Raw genomic sequence first — 15,000 nt, 5'->3', positions numbered from 1 at the left:
ACACAAATCAATCGGTTCCATCAGTCTAGCTATATGTTGTGTATTATCAACGATTTCCACAGAAGGCGGTGAAATGATGTCTTGAGCAGTTACATATCCAGGACCCCTGGCACAAATAAACGCGCCGCGAGTTCCATACAGATTACTTCTCAATACAATTTCTTTCAAATTCATTAAAATTTCATGTACTGATTCTTGAATACCTACTATGGTAGAATATTCATGGGGTATTTTCTCAGATTTTGCACGTGTGATACATGTTCCTTCTATTTCTCCAAGCAAAGCTCTTCGCATCGCAATGCCTATTGTGTCGGCTTGACCTTTAATAAGTGGAGACAGAATAAAGCGTCCATAACAAAGACGCTTATTGTCTACTCTTGATTCAACACACTTCCACTGCAGTGTCCGAGTAGATACTGTTACTTTCTCTCGAACCATAGTAATATTACTTGATCAGATCATTGAATCATTTATTTCTCTTGAAATCTCTTCAATGTTTATTTCTACACAGTTTATTCCTATACACGTCTTTTTTTAGGAGGTCTACAGCCGTTATGTGGCATAGGAGTTACATCCCGTACGAAACTTAATAGTATAGTACCACTTCTACGAATAGCTCGTAATGCTGCATCTCTTCCGAGACCAGGACCAGATCAAACTGGTATGCCATTCATGCTTCTTTACAGTACGAGAACAGATTGACAGTGAAAGCTACTGGCCACACATATCTTCTTGCCAAGATATCCTTTCCTTAGAATGAATGTGCAGCTACTTCTCCAGGAAGTAACAGCTGATTCAGGAGTCATTGCCGGAGAGGGAGCATTTCCCTTCAACCCTCCCATTCCGATGATCATGAGTCCCCTTCTTCCTTTCCTTCTCAGACATGGAACTTTCTATCCTCTCCTGCTTATTGATTAGGGCGAGAGACTACTTTCCTCTCGCTTCTACGACTCCGCTCTTACCCTTTTCTTTCGGTCGAGCTAGGCTTCACTTCCTATCACCCTTAGTTGAAGGAGAGCGTAGGAAGCCAAAGACCTGTTTTGAGTTCTGAGTTGAATAAGGCAGGGATAGGTTCATTTTGAGATCAGAATCGGTCTTCGATCCGTTCATTCTGTCTTCAGGGTATACTTAAGTATAAAGAATCAACGAGGGAAGCTCATTCCGGCACCTTAACTTATTCGTGGAACAGAGGCAGATAGTAAGAGGTATTCGGACAGATAACGAAGAGTTAGGCGGGACCACTAGAGATGCTCCTATACTAAAGGCTATCGGAAAAGCAAAAAAGAGAAGGAAAGGGGTCAAAACACTTCTTGATTAGAATCTATCCAGAGGAGGACTTGGGATAAGAAGAACCAGAGAAGCTAAGACTGTGTACTTTGATCCCAGGTTATTCAATTCAATATCTGTATGAGGCTGAAACAAGAATAGCGCGTTTTTTTAAATGAAATCAGGGTGGACCTTAGGGCTGCTGTCTCTCATGCCACTGCAGAATTGGGGGTTCGCAAAAACTTTTACAAATTTGTGCAAGAGCCGGCAGATCATCCACTCTTCTCTGAAGCAAAGAAGGTTAACATTTCAAAGTAGCGTCAAATGCCTAGGTTTGTAGAAAAAAATGAATTAGAAGATGATTGCCTAGCAGAAGCAGCCCTTAGCGTGATTCTAGCGTATGCTCAGTTCCTACACACTACTCTACTCTCTAGGCTTAACCTGTCTTTTCCTTCCCCTCCACTCCCCCTCCATAAAGAATCTGTTAGTCTTGGTTTCGAAGTGAATGAAAGGTTTTTATTAGCAGCACGAGTCCACGAATGAGGCTATGACATAGTCAGTTTCATTATGAAAAGGGTGATAACGCTCTGTCACAACGGTGCGTGCTGTGCCAAATCCCCTAGTTTTCCTGCCAAGAGTTTTCATATTCATAAGCAGGTACCATACCAGCAGAAGACATCTTAGTAAGCTGAATCGGCTGTCTTTGAAGTGCTTTAAGGAGGTGAAGTTGTTATTGGGAGTTGGATGTGGGACTTCGAGGAGTTTGGGGGAACTCCCCCAAGCAAATCGAATTGGCTTGAATGAATATCCCCTTCTTCCTAGGACTAAGATTAAGGACTTGAATACTATTGTATGCACAAGCACCTGCCAACCTGAGTTGAGTAGTGGACTAAGCTTGGGCTTCCACGGGGAAGCGTTTTGGAAACGTTGGAACTCTTCTTTTGTAAAAAACAAGAAGCATTTTAGGTGACATTTATTAAATACTACAACAAAGAAGACCACTTCGTGGTAGTAAGGGGTTCTCAAGCGTTTACCAACTGATGGTACGTTTGATCAACTGAAACCTCTAGATCGATTAGTTGGCGAGCAGAAAACATATTGTTTCGACTTGAAGTCCGCCACGGATAGTTGGCCTTTGGTACTCCTGTTCGAGATAATGTGTTATCTGTTCGATCGGTCGTTCGCCTCTAGTGTGGTGAATTCCGCACTAGCTTGGAACATCTTCGAGATCCCCTTTGTAAAGAGGAAGTTCTCTCATATTTCTTTTGTGGCTGGACAACCGCTTGGATACTACGCTTCTTGGCCTTTATTTGCATTGTCTCCATCACATGGTTGTGTGGTGGGCTGCAGAGCAGGCTCGGCCTGGTGAGCTTTTGGATAAATACGCAGTACTCGGTGATGATATTGTTATCACCGATCCTGCTGTGGCTGAAGTTTACTCTAGCGCCCTAAGTAGGTTGGGAGTGACCAATGTTCCCCTCGATTGAATTGAGCTCTGATGGCATGGGCTTGAGGAAAGATCGCATCTCACTTCCCGTGCGATATCGAATCCTTAAGAAAGCCCCCCTTCCCCTGTATGATTCTTCTATTCCTCGGGATTCCAAGTAGCCTATTAAAGATAGTCGGAGAATCTCCTTCTGCATTCCAAATCATCTCAGAGTCGGATTCAGCCATTTTCCCGGGATGCCATTCCATTCCTTGTGTGCTTTAGGCGAAATGACTTTTCTGGCATATGCTTCAGTGAGCTCGGTTCAGGAACTTTCCTCCGACGTCTTATTGCAGTGCAGCTCCTTCTGTAACAGTGTATTCATGTGCAACGGATTCTCAAAGACCGGATTCAATAGCAGTTGATGAAATAGTAGTTGTCCTTCAAAGAGCCAAATCCCCTCTTCTCTTGCTATGGGAGAAAGCTCCATCCCAACTGTCTCATCTCAACAAAGAGTGAATTCTCGAGCTGGCTAAGAGCCTATTATAGGATAAACCAAAAGATCGAATTCCTCTACGAGTTGCTCCCTTTTTTCGATCTATCCCTGCTAAAGAAAGACCAGTGACTGCTACTCCTATTCCTTGCCTTACTAATGTGAAATCATTCCCTTCCGTCGCCTTATCTGAGATGATAGTTACCTTTCTAAGAGCAAATTCGAATGGCAAAGCCGAAAACAGCAATCCCATTCCCCTAACTACTGATTCGACGGAATGCCTAAGCCCTTCTTCTTTCAAAGGCAAAGCCCTTATTAAATAAAATAAAAAAAAAGGCTAAGGTAAAGCGTCGCCTTACTTCTTCCTCTTGTCTTTGTCTTCATCCTATCCTCTCTCTCTCTTTATACCACAAATCGGACGCTATGAGCTAGCTACTCGACATCGTTTGCTATTGGCTAGAGATCCGAAAGAACCTATTTGCCCATTTACTTTCAGCTCTGTCAAAGAACTCCTTCTTTTATATGCAACCACTTCTTGAACAACCTATTCCTATTCATGCGACAACAGCACATTCTATGCCATTTTCCTTATACTATTGATTAAACCAAGCGATTCGTGTTCAATTAAGCCATTCTAAGGAAGATTAGACTGGCATCTGCCTTAGCCCTGTCTCCCTCTCTAGCTAATTGAATACCAGCCTCCTCTTATATTAGTATTATATGTCACTTCCTTGTCCTATTCTTTTAGTATGCATGGGTTGCTTTCTTTGATCTTATCTGCTCACGAATGGTCTGCTTAAGCCAAAAAGATAGAAAAGGCTATCTCCGAGTGAGGAAGTCAATCAGAGAGCAGCACAGAATAGGCATAGGCTGCGTGACCCTTATGAAATAGAAAAAGGAATTTCTGGAGTCAGATCAATAGTATAAGAATCGGGCAAGGAATGCGCGGGAAAGGTATTTTCCCAATCGTACAAAGAATCCGAAATGGGACTGGTGAGGGAAGACCTTACTTCAATCTTCAATCTTTTTCCTTATACTATTGATTAAACCAAGCGATTCGTGACATAAAAGACAGATTAAGAGCTCGACCTTATAACATTTTACCTTCTCTAAAGCGGGGAGGAGGAATGGAATCTGGCCTCTTTCGCCGGGATCGATCCCCTTTACTTTAGCCAAGGAAAGAAGTCCAATAGCAGCTGATCTTAGCTTTGAGCGCTTATTCCTTTTGTTCCCAGCAAGAAAACAGATGCGCTGCTAACGCGCAACGGCTTTCGCGCGTCAGCGCTCAATCCCTTGCTTGTTGGATAGTAGGAACTTACTTATTTCATTGATTTGCTCGTGTACTATAAGTACAATCTTCCGTTTTGGTGCATAGCTTCTTTGTTTGAATGTCCCGCTAACCGAACATATGGACAAGATTTGTTCTTCTGAAAGAAGCTAGTCGAGCTGAAGGAAGTGATGCTAAGAATGGGCACTTTTATCCTTACCCTATATACTTATATTAGGTATATAAATTCAAAGTGCTTAAGGGCTACTCCCTCAGACCTTGGTGAAAACAAGAGCTCTCCACCGGATAGAGAGCGGACTGCTTCGATTCAATAGGACAAATTCCACCTAATTTTCGGATGGCACTCTCTTTCCTATCTTTCTTTCTCCTCTCGAAATGAAGGAGGGTTGCTGATTGTTTATCTTAAGTTTCTTGATTTGAACTCAATGATTTTAGCAGACAAAGGAAGCGGATGGGCCAAACGGAGAGGCCGTACCCACCATGGGCTTTGAGCTAAAAATCCCTTATGGTCTTCCCTATGAAGATAATGTTCTGGAATTGCAGAGGAGCAGCGAATGATGAATTCAATCGTACTTTACGAGAGCTTTGAGGATGCATGATCCAGCAGTAGTAGTTTTAATGGAGGCCCGAACCTCTGGTCTTAGAGCAGATGAAATTGTTGCAAGAACTCAGTTTTCTAGAGTTTCAAAAGTAGAAGCCCAAGGTTTGATGGGGGATCTGGCTTTTCTGGAGTATTATATTTTCTATTAGTATAAATAGACTATTAATATACCCTTCCTTCTTTTCATTTTCATATTATTAAATACGAAGTATAGTAAAGTGCAATTGGATGTGTTTGCCTTTTCACTGGAACGAAAGAGTTTGACTTTGACCTTACCCCAATATCTATTATTGAATCTGAAGGTCCAGAAAGCCTATTCAAAATTCTCCATCTAGGTATATGGGAAAAAGCATCTAAATTTAGGAGAGCAAGGCCCAGAGGCAGAGGCCGAGTAGAGCATTTTATTGAACGAACTCACTCTCTCACTGGATAGCCAGAATATATCATTACACTGAATTTGCTGTCCTCACATTCGATTGAAGCACCTTTTTCTAGCACTGGCTGGATGGAAGAGCTTAAGACGACTGTAAGGCATAAGCCCTAGAAACGACTATCCGTAGAAACTCTTACTACCTAAGCTCTATCGACAGCAACGGAAACCAGATTGAACCACTGCTGGGAATATCCTATTGGATGAGAGAGAATCAGTTAAGAAGAAAGAATATTCAAAGGGGAGCCAGAGACGACTACTATCTATAAATCGTACCCGAAACAGGGACTGATGTAAAGTAACGGGTTTTCTAGCTTGCCCGCGAACCCTCTTGGAAAAGATGCCTAAGACTGATTTTCAAGAAAAAGGCTTTCCAACTTATTGCTCACAACAGGATAACTGAAACCTCCACTGCAACTACCATCGTTAGGGGCTTAGCTTACAACAGGAACTGCTGATATATCTTTATCTTTTGCCTTAAACACAGAAGAACAGAACTAAAGTATCTTATTTTACCAAAAAAGAGGGAAAAGCAACTAGAACGAGCTCGAAAAGAGAAGGAGCCTTTTTCAAACTCACCTGCTCGAGAACCGGAACCTAAAACTAGTTATTCTAACTTAGAAGCTGGATTTTCCTTCTTTGATCGAACGGCTACATCACATCTGAAAGATGAGAAGTCGAAAGCGCTAACAGGGGAAGGGATGGGCATTCAAAATCAATAAGCATTCACTAGAACTACAGCTCATTTTTATAGAGCTAGAGCGCCAACAGATATACCAGAAAAGATGTCATCATAAGATATCAAATCACTTTTAGATATGCTATTAGATAGGCCCAGAGAGAGATCTATGCGCTCAGATCTTAGTACTGCAATTGGTTCGGCTGAATGAATAGAATCTGGGGAGGCTGGTACGACATCGAAAGCTACTCCACCTCGATTAAGATAACTAGAACTCCTAATGTCTGAAGGAGAACTTCCAATGGTTGGAAAAGACTCCTACCTTCACTTCATAAGGAACTCACTGGCGCACTCGCTCTAATGAATGTAACGTGCCCCTACCTTCCCTGATAAATCCACTGCGGTTGTAAGAGATTCAGGGGTGAAATCCCTCTTCCCTATTGTTCGAGTGATTGTTGCCTTGGAAGATAATCCTGGCAAGCCTCGCATTGAAGCAAGTTCTATAACTGGATCGCAGGCATAAACACTGGAAGGCGATGGAACTGAACTAGCTTAGGCTCTTTCCCTTGCGGCAGGGAAGAAATAAAATCCCTATTCATAAGTTATTTTTTCTCTAAAAAAGTAAGAAGAGGTATAAAATCACTCTACTCTATAGAGAGGGAGAGGCAACCATGGAATAATCCAAAGTAAATCGCAAAACAAAGATGGGCAAGGGCAAAATCTTAATACCTCACAACTGGATCAATGGCTGGCCTTAGGACTGCAGCAAAAGGAACTCACCCGGACCTCTTAGATTGGCTGGATCGTCTTCTCGACTAGAGATAGTGTATTACCCCTATCAAAGCACATGGAAAGACTTAGCACTTAAAAAGAGAGGAATTCAAAAAACTGAAACTAGATTGCTGGCAACAGGACCTCCAACTCCAAGCGCAAGGAAGGAAAGAGCCGGGGCCGGGAAGATATAAGCTATTCAAATTGTGGAACTTCAACCCCAGGTAAAGGAGAAGCATTGTAAGGACGAAGCACTAGGATTAGCGAAATGGGAGTGCTTAACTAAAAGCCTATTACACATATTAAAGCGTTACATCTATTACAAGCCTTATTCCGTCTTAGCCTTATACACGCCATATCTGACCTATCCAAGATAAGCAGAAATGCCTGGAAAAGTCATTCTCTTAGGTCTGGCCTCACAACTGTAAGGAAAAAGAGGCCTTAGGCCTGCAAATGCAGAACCCCTACTTGATTAGGGGGCAGGGACTGCTTAAAGTAAAGGTTTAAAAGGGATCGCTGGGGAACTCCTTCGTATGGACCACAAAAAAAAGAGGACTCCAACAGGCTCGCAGACAGAATCAATGGCTGGAAGAGGAGGGGCTCACCTTAGAACTGTTATAAAAGCTATCCCTATGGTATGCCTGTTAGCTCTTATGCTCGGTATTAAGAGTCTAAATGATAGCACTCCAATTGGAAGGCTTTCAAACTACCTAGCTTTTACTCGCTCGAAAGCATTAGCAATTTAAGGCGAAAGAAAAGACAAGTAATCTTTCATTTTTCTACTGGGCTTAAAAAGGACTAGAAATGGCTCGCAGAAATAAGAGATCCAATTCCAACTTCCATTGAAACACAGGAGCTGAACATTCTTCCACAGGGAAGGCAGAACGCATGACAGAAGATATGACAGGGCTTGCGGAAGCACTACAAAGGGCAGGAGTGGACCAAGAGCCAAAGCCCAATAGTTCTACCAAGCAAAGTGGGCCTGTAAGATCGTTAGCTTGTTAGCTTATTAGAAAGTAAAACAACTGGCTATGCAACTTTTTATTTGAAAATACAACTCTTTCTTTCAATTCTTTAGAAACAGGAGTTAGCACTACAACTCGATTAGATGGGCTTTCAACAGGAGGAGCTTACCTTTACCTTAAGACTCTTTTTTTATTTAATAAGGGCTTTTTGACTTTCTTGAAAAAGGGTCTCACTGGAACACTCGCTGTAACAAGGGATGAAAGCACTTCACCTGAACCGACGTAGAAGCACTGATTAGAATAGCCCGAGAGAGCTAGCCCGGAGAGTTATTGCTGCTGCCTTTCCTAAGAGGGGTGAGGTATGAGAGACTTCCACAGGTTTTGGCTTACTTTGCTTTCTAGCTTACCCGAGAACCTTCGACGTCAGATGGTGAAGAATTAGAATGAAACCCTCCCTCCAAGCATAGGGAGACCTGGAAATAGATACTCATAAGCACTCAAGTAATATGAGATATTTTATCAATTCACTCAAGGAATGGAAATGGCACGGGTAATCCCTTATTCTATATGAAAATAAACTTTCTTAAACTGAACAGGCTCTAGCCCTTGCCTTAGTCCTCTCTTGCTCGCTTGAAAAAGAAGTAGAAATAGTGGCTTACCTAAGATCCTTTGCTTTCGTGTCTATCCCAGGCTTTCTTGCGTAAGGAATCTAGCTTTCAAACTGACTTGCTCGCCTAAGGACTGCAACAGGCTCGTTAGATTAGGGGTTTGCTAGATCAGAAGTAGAATTGCCTGAACCATCACTGGCGATAAAAACGACTCCCCCTGCCTTGAAGAATAACTGTAACCTGGCTTGAACTCTAACCTTGCCTGAAATGAAAACTAGCTTTCTATAAGCATTTTCAAAAGCTTGTCCCACAGAAAGGGACGGAGTTGCTCGACGACTAATCAATAAGCAAGGAGAGAGACATCTTAGGAAAGGGCACTTTGAAAATAAAAAGGCTAGGAGGCTGGGGTAAGAAAAGAAACCTGTAAAAAATGAAATCGTATAAAAGCTAGTTGCTCACCTGGATGGACAAGCAAGGAATTAGGAAAGGGCTCTTATCCTTTTGCTGCATTTAGAAGGGCTATGCGTAATCGCTAAACAACAGCTGCCCACTAAAAAAATTATCCTATTCCTATAAATAAGGTGATAGAGACTCTTCTTTCTGAGTGCCAAGCTAAACGCTAACAGCGGATTATAAGGTAGTTCAGTCCTATCGGACCAGACACTTCATACCTGAGGGAGAATTTCGCAAGTAATCTCCTTACATAATACTTCATTTTTATGCTCCGAAGAGGGCTTTTAGCCAGCTAATCGAGTGGTCTTTTGCATAGTAAATATTTTGCTGTTAGTAATTATAGGCTTTGATCGATTCTCCCTATTCCTCATTCACTTCCAAAAGAGCTAACCGTAGTTCTTGGGGTCCCGAGACGAATCAACTCCCACTCCTATTCTAACTTGAATCTTTATATACTATTATATAAGCAGATGCGCGGAATCGTAAACATACCTTCATTCCTAATCTTAGAATCGTTCGTTCACACGGAGCGGTAAGAAGATTACTTGACTGAAAACGGACTAAGGCAAGGAACTTCTTGCTAGATTTCTTTCAAGTAGTGCTTTCTTCTATTGTCTCATCCGGGTTTCCATCCGAACTAGGAGTAGAAAGACAAGTAGTCAAGGAAGGCTTCTTTTTAAGAGTTTGAGGGGCTAGCCTGGTATTTACTCGATGGGACGAAAGAAGCAAAGAGCCTCCTCATAGCACTACTTCTCAGAGATAGAGTTTTTGGCTAAGAAAGCAGTCTATAGTGAAGTTTTCACAAGTAAACTACTTCTCTGCCCTTGTGGTGCAGTCTCCGTACTAGCGACTGAGCTACGGATACGATTTATGACGAAAGAGTAATCTTCTTTATCGCCGAGCTGAGCTTCGCTTTAGGGAGGGAATACTACTTATTAGTTATATTAGACGGACAGTCTTTCCATGCTTTGTTCTTACGAAGACTAACCGGGAAGGATGGTTTTCAAGGAGGTATACTGGCAGAGCAGGAAGATAGGCAAAGGGGGAAGCGACTAGAACTTCTCCTCCCAACATCGCCGGTAAGGCTATTGAGAAGGCTAGTGTAATACCTTATTGAAGCGGATAAAGCTCAATGAAGATTCTAAACTCATGGTAGCTCAGGAGTAGGAAAAGGTATTACAAGACTTGACATGCCAAAACTTCGCTCGCGAGCTCGGAACGAGCCGGAGCGAAGGAGGGATTGTACCGCAGCTTGCTTCGAAACTGAAAGGAAAAGTAATCCTATTCCTCACTGCACTGCTCAGCTGCCTTGGTATCCGTGTTAGGAAGTCAAAAACACTCCTTGCCGCTGCCAAACATGTATGTTGAAGTCTCGGAAACATGTTTAAGTCATTGACATTTATCGGGGAATCGACAGTTCGTCTCGTCTCGGGGAATCCTAGATCAATCATAGATCTGGGCAGAAGCGCCCTTCCCTAAGCCATAAGATACCTTCTCCTAATCATCGGCGTGACACCTATTCTTTCTTTTCTCGAAAGATGCAGCTACGGCCTTTTCGGCTTCGAAAGGCATTGTTGAAATTACACAGCGAACTCAACCAACAAAGGATGGCAGTACTTGAACCTCACATTCGCGAAAAACCTGGGAACATCACCCCCTAGCAAAGGGGAGAACCCAATCGGTCTGCATCTGCATTTAGCATTGCCTTCACCTTTCAATGGATTGGCTGCAGTAGCGGTTCCCTCTTAAGAAGTTCGATCAATAGTCTTATGCCTCGTATCCTTCAAGTGTTTTCCGGCAGAAAAGGAAAAGGCTTCATCTACACCTTTCAAGGGCCAGTTTTATTATTGATTTGACATCTTGTCTTGCGTGTGCCGTCTTGTTAATATCGAATGAAGTAGAGCCAGAATGAAGGGGCGATGATCCGCCCACACAATTGGTAGTATGAGAGGCAGCCACTTATGGCCTATCCATTCCATACCCAAACGCAACTCAGAAAGGCTATGTATAGTTAACCGCCGGTGCTACTTCCTTTTTGAAGTATCCCATTCCGACTTCTGTAGGGTTTGTTTACCGATCACAGTTTCAGCATTGCACCTCACTAGGACGGCTTTCTTTCTTCCCTTAGAGTCCTTCTAGCGGGTCTTAGTGCCTTCCTCTCTTATTCAAAGGCTCCCATCCCAAGGCCTTTTCTTGATAATCGCTCTCCTCATGAAGTTTTGTTTTGTTCTCCACCCCCCATCATGGTGAACCTCTCACTTTAAGGTCTTTGGGTGTGCATGCTATCCATATCCCTTGGTCCGTATAGAAAGGATAAACTTGATCCCAAGTCGAACCGCATCTACATTTCTCGTAATGGTCTTTTTTATGAGACCCCTTTTCCCTTTCGAACAACTGACAAGACTTGTGCTAAGTTTGATTTTCATAATGACTCTGAGGGCAATTCCACTCTGACTTTACTTTACCGCTCTTGCAGCCCACTTTCCCTTATGAAACTTTGACAGGTTCTCCACATAACTCAGTTGCTGGTGACTCTACTAAGACTGCTCGAAAGGACTCTCTTAGTTTGCCACCTACTCATGATGCTCTTTCATACACTACAAGCATGCCCACTCAGCTACACAAGCTTAATAAACAAAGCAATTCTCCAGAAAGTCATCCAATGATCACTCGATCGAAAGATGGAACTCGTCGAGAAAGAAAGAGACTGAAGACTTTTGCCGCTCAACTCAAATCAGTTGCACGAGAGCCCTCAACCTTTCATCAAGCATCTACTGCAGGGTAAAGGCAATGGAGGAAGAGTCTAATGCTCTTTTACACAAGAAGACTGTCAATCTGGTTCCTTTTCATCCTTCCATGAAAATTGTGGGCAGTCCTTGGGTGTCTAAAATGAAAGAAAAGTCTTCTGGGTCTATTGAAGGATTCAAGGCTCGTCTTCTTGCAAAGGGATATACACAAAAAGAAGGTGTCGATTTTGAAGAAACTTGCAGTCCGGTTGTCAAGGCTACCACGATTCGCATTTTCCTTTCTTTGGCAGTCTCTTTGAAATTGAAATTAACAATGAAAAAAGTGGATGTGAAGAAGGAATTGGAATTCAGCAAGACTGAAAGGAAAGTTGGAGTTGCAGAACTCATTGAAAGCAAGGAGCGTGACAATGATTTTGTGTCTGACTTTCTCGCGAGATGGCAAGCCCTTCCTTTCAGGTGTCCGCAAAAGGTTACCCCGTCTTTCCCTGGCCCTGGAGGACCTGCCACTTCCTCCCCTCCCTGGTAGGGGCATAAAGAAAGGACATAGCAGGCCGAAAGGGTCCGAATGTATGTACCTTTGAGGCATGAACTCTCAGTACATCTCATGCCTCAAACCTTTGATGATTTGAATGACTTATGCACCAAGGCACATGACCTAGAAATGCACCTTAGCAAGAGGCGCTCAACTCAAAGCCCAAGGCAGCTTCAAAGGTTGAGACGGCTGGAGTCGAAGCAAAGAAAAAGAAGAATGCTGTTACTACAGCAAACAGATTCATTGTGTTAGATGCTCCCAATGAAAACTCAAACGAGGATCAATTGGTTCAGTCTGCTGCTAGCTTGGAAGCAGAACCTTTGGCTATGAATGATGATAGCAGCATTGATCAGGGTGGTCGTAGATCAGGCTGATCGCAAAGAGAAGGTTGCTCGTAGATCAAGCTGGTCGGAACGATCAGGGTGGTCGTAGATCTAGGGAAAGGAATTTGAACCTGATTCAAGAAGGCAGATCAGAAACCATAGCTGATGCTTCAAGAACTGCTGAGAGGCCTCCGGATGAAGAGTATGTGGCAGAGGTGTTGAACAGGGCAGTAAGGGTGCTGAAATGGATCTGATCCAAAATCCTCAACCTAGGACAGATGTATTTGGTACTGGGACAGTGACAAATAAGAGCACTATAGTCATTCTCAAAGTGCAACCTCCATTAACAAGATCAAAAGACAAAAGAGTGGAGGAAGAAAAAGAAAGCTCCACCCCCAACTTTCATACAAGCCCTTCCAAACAAAAGAAGGTGCAAAAATCTTTCAATCCAGGAGAAAGACTTGATGGCTGCGGAGCAGACTGAATCGGATACTCCTCATGAAGCTGGCAGCATGGAATGTTTTAGGATGAAATTCATATAAAAAGCACTATGAGGTGAGTGATCTCATATCATCTAATAATTTCTCATTACTTGTCTGAGACTAAACTGTGTTTGAATTAAGAAATTTAAGAGGAAATGGAGAGCGGATTACGTGGCTAATTTTGACTGCTGCCCAAACAAGCAGGGTTATGGATTGTTGGGATACTAATGTTATGCAGGTGAATGTCATAAAGGAAACCAACCAAATGCTACATTGTCAGTGCAGAATAATAGAGAGCAATTTCAGTTTTCTTCTGACAGGTGTATATGGGGACAATAATGGTGCTAATATAAGGACTTTTTGGTGGGAAGATATCTTAAATCTGTCCACTGATCTGGACAGCCTTGACTGAGGGTGGTTCTTGGGGTCGCAATCAGAAAGACGAATTAAAAGAGAGGGGGAGATTCGAGGCACAACTGTTTTATGACTGAATTCAATACCTGCATCTTCAATGCAGCCTTGACTGAACCGAAGTGGATAGGGAAGAGCTTGACTTATTCGTAATGGTGCTGTCTTGCCTTGCTGCACATCTGATCTACGACCACCCTATACTAGAAATAAAGTAACTCGATCCTCCGGGAGAGGGTCTTTAGATGAAATGTCACCAAATGCGACTAACTATATATTTCTTAATGCGGTTTGAAGCGTGCGACAGCCCCCTCGTTATCTTACTGTTACCGATTGCCTGATTTATGGACATGCGGATCTGTACCTAGACCTGGAAGGCAGAGAGAGAATTCATAAGACAAAGAGGATGTGGACTGAACTGAACGGACAGGCCGATTCTGATGCCGATCGTTAGAGGGATGGATGGAAGTGCTATGGACGGACCCGAAGTTGCTCACCATGGACCAAGATAGGGACCTTCGGTAAGCGGTATCAATTCTCTAATGCTGAAAAGCTCTGTCCCGAGTAGTGGAAAAGCCCAGATACGAATATGTTGAGTAGCTGGCGGCGAATTGTTGAGCCCTTATGCAGCGTCCCGAGAAAACTAGGTAGATCCAGGTTTAGATTGAATCACATATTATTTTCTTAGGAAAGTAGTAGGCGCCCTCCGCTTTTCCAGTACTATAACTATATAGTAGGACTAAACCTATACTATAGTAGGATAAATAGTAGGTTTCCCTTTCTTTAGTGGTGGCCACGTCTCTTGAATATATAGGACTTGGATTTTCTTTTTAATATAAAGGTTTTCATATCTCGAAAAAATGAAAATAATATATAGCTCCCATAAAAGCCTATCAAAAAAAGGAAAACCACCCCTTTAGTAAGGTCTAAGCTTTCCTTCCGTTCTGCGAGAGTAGGCACCAAAAGCTGTCCTATCATTTATTGGAGTGGAAGGCGCTCCTTCCCAGAGTATTCCAGTATCTCGCTCTCTATTCGTGTTGTTGCAATGCTAACGAGGTACTAGCTTTTCTACAGAACAAGTGCATTCAAAAGTACAAGTTGTATTTTCAACTAAATAAGAAGATAAGATAAAGCCCAAGGGGAAGGGCGAACCCGAAAACCTCCTCCCTCAACTTAACTTAAGAAGTCTCAGTATCAATACGCGCTTAAAGCATTTCCAACTCAAATTTCGTAAAAAAAAAAGGAATGAATTGACTTCGAACTTTTCTTGATCTACGAGCAACCTCAGTTTAAAATCCTCTATACCACTCCCAATCTTTTGTTAGTTAACAACTAACCTCCATCTCCATAACCATAAAGAAAGAGTCCCAGCTAAGGGAACGGAATCGAATTTTCATTTTCTATGGATTTATTTGTTTGAGTTTTTACACCAAATATTTCACGCGGCTCAAGAGGCGCTGCCGCAGGCGCCAGCACCGGCTGAAGTTCCCCAACAAAACAAGCTCCCGATCAAGAAGAGCGTGCGGCA

At 42.8% G+C, this 15,000-nt stretch overlaps 1 protein-coding gene across 1 annotated transcript in view; it reads right to left on the bottom strand.

The window, feature by feature from the left end:
• LOC132254428 (DNA-directed RNA polymerase subunit alpha) overlaps window positions 1-621 on the bottom strand; it is a 1,361-nt gene extending 740 nt beyond the window's left edge. The window contains exon 1 of the mRNA XM_059740031.1: window positions 1-621. This exon is cut by the window's left edge and continues 740 nt beyond it. Within this exon, the coding sequence (XP_059596014.1) occupies window positions 1-438 (438 nt within the window). The 5' untranslated portion in view covers window positions 439-621.
• Between the last annotated feature and the right edge of the window lie 14,379 nt (window positions 622-15,000).

This window comes from Vitis vinifera, chromosome 10, assembly GCF_030704535.1.
Source record: "Vitis vinifera cultivar Pinot Noir 40024 chromosome 10, ASM3070453v1".
NCBI lineage: Eukaryota > Viridiplantae > Streptophyta > Magnoliopsida > Vitales > Vitaceae > Vitis > Vitis vinifera.
This window is presented reverse-complemented; position numbering and strand designations above follow the sequence as displayed.